Source organism: Porites lutea, chromosome 8, assembly GCF_958299795.1.
Source record: "Porites lutea chromosome 8, jaPorLute2.1, whole genome shotgun sequence".
Lineage (NCBI taxonomy): Eukaryota > Metazoa > Cnidaria > Anthozoa > Scleractinia > Poritidae > Porites > Porites lutea.
Window position 1 is genome coordinate 9,617,268 of NC_133208.1, and position 6,931 is coordinate 9,624,198.

A 6,931-nucleotide genomic window follows, 5' to 3' on the forward strand; every position below is an offset into this window, starting at 1 on the left:
TGACCTTCAATGCACTTTGGAGTCATTCAAACATACATACATACATACATACATACATACATACATACATACATACATACATACATACATACATACATACATACATACATACATACATACATACATACATACATACATACATACATACATACATACATACATACATACGTCAAAGTTTATTTAAAATTAAAAAATTGGCAAGACCAAAGTCCTGATGTGGACTTGCGATATTTAGATCTGTGCACTTGGATATTTTATTTAGACGAGAGAAGAGCCCCGAAAGCCCAGTAACAACTGCATAGCATTTTGAGATTTGAACGCAGAATTCTGGCAATTTTCAACAGGTATGATGTTTTGCGCCGGCTGTGGCTTTTATTTGTGTTTAGTCTTCCAAATGGCCTACCGGCGACTTAACCACCAATTTATTTTTTACTTCGTTTACTTCAAGTTGTCGCAAAATTGCATATCTTACGTAAGGCAAAATTAAGAAGCATAGGCTTCGTAGCTGACCAAAAATCTTTTTAGGTAGCTATTTAAGGATTCAAGTTTTTTAATGCATAGGCGGAAGAGTTCACAAATGGGAATGGTCGACACTCCATTTTGTTAAAATGGCTTGTTCAATTTTTTTCTTCTATTTTTTTTCTTACTTTACAGATAAACTTACGTGCTTTAATACTGTAGAGATGAGGGAAATTAGTTGCACAATTAATTAGGTGGGATGACGTAGTCAGCCAGCGTCTTAAAAATACCACGGATAAGTGTACAAGATGAAAAAATCAAAATCCCCCAAACTTTGTCACATCAAAGCCCTTTGGAAACCATTTTAGAAAATACAAGGCTCAGTTCGTTTGACCATATATTTTCCAAAATAATCAATTTTTTTAAGTTTCACCTTCGAGAGGCTTTCAAACCACCGAAAAATGTGCGTGATATCGTCGCTTCGTAAATGGAAACGGGAGCTAATACCATGACTTTTCCTATATTAAACAATTTCATGATCCTTCCTTTGTATCTAAACGTTGTCACAATTTCATAAGATTTCAATCTGATTTTTTAATATTCTTTCAAAATTACCCTCTAAATCAGTATCATAGCGACCATCAATTTTGCCATTTTTCAACGGCGAAAATCCCTTCCTGGTACATGGCTTTCATTAGAAAAATGGTATTCCAGAGAAAGAGCAATGCTTCCCCTATCAATCTGTGAAATAAAATTTTGGGGCAATTCAAACTGCGAGTTTTTACAACTGAAAACATTTACGGTACTCGCGTGATTTACAACCTTTGAACTTGCAGTTGTACTGATGAATAAAAGGGAGAACTTAGACAGCATTTGAAACTCTGCCTCAAATTCGCCTCTTTTCCGCCAGTTTAAACACCTAAAACGATTCTAGATTTCACAGTGGTAATTTTTCAGAAGGAAAAGCACTTTATTGTGCGAAAGTGAGCTATGAACTTCTTGACTACAACACTTCCTTTGCGTGCGTATTTGTTTACTTTTAACGTATTGGTAACAGCTATCATTTATGTACAAAACGGCTTTAGTGTCGGTAGCTATTCTTTAAAATGCTCTTATTTCTCATGAAACAAATCGTTATAGCTATGAAAGGAAAATATTTTGACCTACCTCACATTTTTTGACAACAGCCCCGATCCTTTAGGGAAACGAGATTACGTAACAAAGAACTTTGAGACCCAGGTTATACCGCGAAGACAGATACCATTCTGAAAAAGAAACTCAGGCGGCACCTTAAGCTTCTGTAACTATAATTTAAAGCGAAACATGTCAATAATCAAAATCCTTAGTTTCGTTGACTTATCCGCTAGAGCGACCCTGCAAACGTATCACTAAAAATATATATTTTTCTCAAAAGACTATAAAGGGGTAGGCCCTTGTACAGTTCTTTACCCCAATAATAGTAAAATATATCAAAAAGAATCCTGGTATAACGAAACCTCGTTATACCAAGTTCGAAACCTCGAACAAATTTTAGGGACAGCCAACGACTGTTTTCTGTAAAATATATGTTCAGAGAAGCAAATATTACCTAGAATTTTCAATAAGTTGAGGACCCCTAAAAATGTCTAAATGTTGTTTTGTTCATGTACAATTTTCGAGGGTTATCAGATAAATTCCGTACGATTTTCTGAAGTCTAATGTTTCACATTTTACATCCCAGGTTAGGCTATTTTTTCGTAGCAAAAAGGGAACCTAAACTGTTCGGATTCAAATATGTGATTGAGAGAGGAATTAAAAAAATTCTCACTTTCGTGATACGCTAAATTGCATATTATTTCCAAAAAAATAATACTGAAGCCCTTGTAAATTCGACAAGACTCCTAGGATGACCTAACAGATATAAATTTTATAGCGCCGCTTAGAATACATTTCTAGAAACCTAAAAGTACTCTGGGTACGTACACTAAAAAGGGGTTTTCAATGAATTTAGAAGGAAACCGTCGTTGCATGGGTAGCCCTAAAATGTTGTCAATTTCTTGGCCCTTCCTTCAATCGAGGTTCCACTGTAGTTTCTTGTTTTCCATCACGTTCGTTTTGAAATACGATCATGAATTCCTTACTTGTATTGTTAAAAAAATGACATTAAGGGGAAAAAAGTCGTAGGCTGAAATGTTATCCGTCCCTTTCCCTCACCCCCCAAGGGACCGCAGCCCGTTTCGGGGTGGAGCGAAGAAACGCATAACATTTCAGACTAGCTAGGTCGGGGCTAGAAACCCTGCGTAACTTTAGAGTACCTCTGGTGTTTAAAGCAAAATTTCTCTGGTTCTGGTAACCTCGAGCAAGTTTTGCATTTCTGAGCAGCGTTTGAGCATTTCTGAGCAACGCTGAGTGTGGAGGGGAAACCCTAAAATGGAGCAAAAGGGGCCTAGCTCTAAGCATACCACCTGCGTTTTAGCTGTACATCTGCCTTCCCCCATAGTTTCGAGCAACTCTTAAAGAAGATTGCAAGCTCGTTTATTTATGTGCGCAGGAACGCTCGAGCAGTGAAACCAATGATCGTGCCCCTCACACCTTGAAAAAAAACCCCGCTTTTATGGAAAAAATGGATAAAGGAAAAGAAAGGAAAAAAAAAAGAAAAGGCCGTTCGCACTAACTGAAAGCTATTATTTGTTGCATTGCTATTGAAAATCTGAAAAGGAACAGTTTTTTACAAGTAGCCCTCGGGGCGGTACTAGGTGAATAGATCTCATACCCCCTCGTTCCAGGTAAATAACCCTTACATAAGTACGGAAAGCATAACGTGAGATACCCAGGCTCAAAAAAATAACATTTGGCACTGCTAATGTTGGCTCCCCTAAAAAATAAAGCGCAAGAAGGTGGTTTTTGAGCCTTTGGCCCTAATTATTGTATTTTAGAATAAGTTGAATAAATGTCTATCGAAAACTGACCAATGTGGCTCAAAACGTGAAGAAAGTGGCTTCAAAGAACCTCAAAAAAGCCCAAAGTTGCCGAAAATTCTGAAAGTTGCCAAAATTCTAAAAAGTTGCCCAAAATCTCAAAAGTTGCCGAGCAACTTTAACTTGTGGCTAAGCCTAAAACGTAGCTCAGAAATGCAAAACTTGCTCGAGGTTACCAGGACTGCAGAAAATTTTGCTTTAAACACCAGAGGTGCTCTAAAGTTACGCAGATTTTTTAGCCCCGCCCTGGCTAGTCTGAAATGTCATGCGTTTCGTCGTCCCACCGGCCACCTCGAAACGGGCTGCGGCCCCTTGTGGGGTGGGGGCAAGGGACAGATAACATTTCACACCATGACTTAGCGTTTTTCCCCCCTCAATTTCATTTTTCTAAGGATACAATTAAGGAATTCATAATAATTTCGTATTTCAAAACGAAACTGTTGTAAAATAGGCTTTTTTAACAGCTAAAATGTGTAAGCAGGTGTTTATGGAACCAAAGTTTGTTAGGGCCCACCACTTCATAGTCTCTTGTGGAAAATATTTTTTTAGTGTTATGTTTTTAGGGTCTCTCTAGCGGATAAGTCAATTAAACTAAGGATTTTGATTATTTACATGTTCCTCTTTTATAGTTACAGAAGGTGCCGCGTGAGTTTCTTTTTTTACAATGGTATAGTTTTTTCGCACTATAACCTTGGTCCCAACGTTTCTTTGTCACGCAATCTCGTTTCGCTAAAGGGAGTAAAGGATTCGGGTCTGTTGTCAAAAAATGTGAGGTAGGTTAAAATGCTTCCCTTTTTTAAAGTTATAACGATTTGTTTCGTGAGAAATGAGAGCATTTTAAAGAATAGTTACCAACACTAAAGCCGTTTTGTTTTGTACATAAATGATAACTGTTACAAATACGACAAAAGTAAAGAAATATGCACGTAAGGGAAGTGTTGTAGTCAAGAAGTTCATAGCTCACTTTCGCACAGTAAAATGCTTTTCCTTTTGAAAAGTTGCCACTGTAAAATCTAGAATCACTTTTGGTGTTTAAACTGGCGAAAAAGAGGCGAATTTGCGCCAGAGTTTCAAATGCTGTCCAAGTTCCCGCTTGTATTCATCAATACAACTGCAAGTTCAAGGGTCGTAAATCCCGCGAGTACTGTAAATAAACTCGCAGTTTGAATTGCCCCAAAATTTTATTTCACAGATTGATAGGGGAAGCATTGCTCTTTCTCTGGAATACCATTTTTCTAATGAAAGCCATGTACCAGGAAGGGATTTTCGCCGTTGAAAAATGGCAAAATTGATGGTTGCGATAACACTGATTTAGAGGGTAATTTTGAAAGAATATGAAAAAATCAGATTGAAATCTTTTGAAATTGTGACAACGTTTAGATACAAAGGAAGGATCATAAAATTGTTTAAAATAAGAAAAGTCATGGTATTAGGTATTAAGGGAGGATATCACGCACATTTTTTGGTGGTTTGAAGGCCTCTCGAAGGTGAAAATTAAAAAAATTGATTATTTTGGAAAATATAAAGTCAAACGAACTGAGTCTTGACTATAGTGGCGTTGCATTTTCAAAAGAGTTAACAGAATGGGATTGCACTTTTTCGGATTTTTGGGGTAAGAGAGTTGTTCATATTTACGGTTAGCAAACGTACCAGGATATTTGTACTGTAGGTGAAAAGTAAAGTGTTCTTCATTCAATTTATTAAAAATGGGTCAATTCATTTTTTGATGACCTATTTAAAGGATTGATAAGGTAGATACAGAAATAGAAAGCTACTAAGTTGGGATCGCAAAAATTACATATTTGTCCAAAAGTGACTAATATGGGGTCTACAATTGGGGTAGGGCCTCTGAGAGGCCAGTGGCACATACCTAGCAAAAATTAACCCAAGTAACCACCGGGGGGCGCCGCGGTTTTGTTGAATTCATAACAGTTTTCCTGGAAAGCTCCACGGGATCTCAGTCAATATTAATGAGCGAATTTTCTTTTCAACGTAAATCAAAATGATTAGTAGAAAGAATAGTGCCCTTATTTTTGACCCCAAATTTTTTTTATAAAAAATACATAAACAGACCAGAATCTTACTTTTCCATTTAAAAAACATGAAATATTCGGCGGCGTTTCCCATGTTTCTCATATGCCGCGAAAACTTACTTTCATATGGCAACATGCGGGTATTTTTTTTTAGCACGCTCAGGAGGTCAAAGGGATGTGATTTTTCATGAAAAAAAATATGTACAAAATTCTGCTTGACTTGTTAAGAAAATAATTTGTTTAATTTTTAATAATTAACTAACAGCTCACTGATTTATTAATTTGGGCGACCAACTTGGAGGCCTGGGCACCCCAGCTAAAATGCTTGGGGAGCCCGAAGGGCTCCCTGAAATTTTCCCTAGAGTACAGCCTTGCAGCCCTGCATTTATGCAAGTATGATACATTACATGCTATTGTTAAATGTGGAAGTGCATTTTTTGAGGACATTAGTAAAGGAATGCAAATGTTAGTGAACTACCCCATACTCCTAACATATGTGGTGGTAATGTTGATGTAAGTTTTGTTTTGAGTAGCAAAGGAACCCTTGTGTGTAACTCATCTTCTAGTGTATTATTCCTTAACAGAACATCTCCGTCTCTCCTGCACACATCTGTTGCATACACTACTCAACTTTCCATTGCTATTGAACATGCAGGTAATTCTTTCGTACACGAACATATCCCGCGTAAACGCCTTCGGGTGTCTTCTTGTTTTACTCAAATAGCAGTTAAAACTATACATTAGGAAATCCACTACTTTTGCACCCAAAACAGTTAGATTATTTACGAACCTAACCTTCACTTTCAAGTGGCTTGTTTTCATAGGGGTATTTATATCACCAAGTTGGGTTTTCCCTAGTTGGTTAAACAGACTCATGAACAAAAAACATTTCACCTTGTACCATTTGTTAATTCATTTTTAATTTCATTAAAGAGTGAGAAAATGGCGCCAAGAAGTGAGAGAGTAACACAGTTAGAACCCGTCAACTCAGTAGAAAAGAAGTATTCCGAAACTACTCAAAAACGCCCAGCGCCGCAAATCGTCTGGAAGAATGTTTATTTCATGGCGGTACTACATCTGCTGGCATTATACGGCATTTATCTTCTACCCGGTGCAAATCTGCGGACTTGGTTATGGACTTGGTTGTGTCATTTCCTTGGAGGGCTCGGTGTAACTTGTGGAGTACATAGACTTTGGTCTCACCGATCTTACAAGGCTACGTGGCCTCTACGACTCGCGCTCATGTTCATGAATTGTGTCGCCGGGCAAAATGACATTTTTGAGTGGGCGAGAGACCATCGGGTTCATCACAAGTGCTCTGAAACCGACGGAGACCCGCACAACGCGAAAAGAGGATTTGTTTTCGCACATATTGGATGGTTGATGGTCAAAAAGCACCCAGATGTGATAAAGAAAGGGCAGCAGTTGGATCTTAGCGATTTGTATGAAGACAAAATCGTTATGTTTCAGAGGAGGTAGTAA

The 6,931-nt window shown here is 37.7% G+C and overlaps 1 protein-coding gene across 1 annotated transcript in view; it reads left to right on the plus strand.

Annotated features, from left to right (window-relative positions):
- Positions 1 to 217: 217 nt before the first annotated feature.
- Positions 218 to 6,931, plus strand: part of LOC140946330 (acyl-CoA desaturase-like) — a 9,987-nt gene continuing 3,273 nt past the window's right edge. Inside the window, exons 1-2 of the mRNA XM_073395429.1 lie at positions 218 to 344; positions 6,383 to 6,924. Coding sequence (XP_073251530.1) covers positions 6,392 to 6,924 — 533 coding nt within the window. The 5' untranslated portion in view covers positions 218 to 344; positions 6,383 to 6,391. The remainder of the gene's footprint in view (positions 345 to 6,382; positions 6,925 to 6,931) is intronic.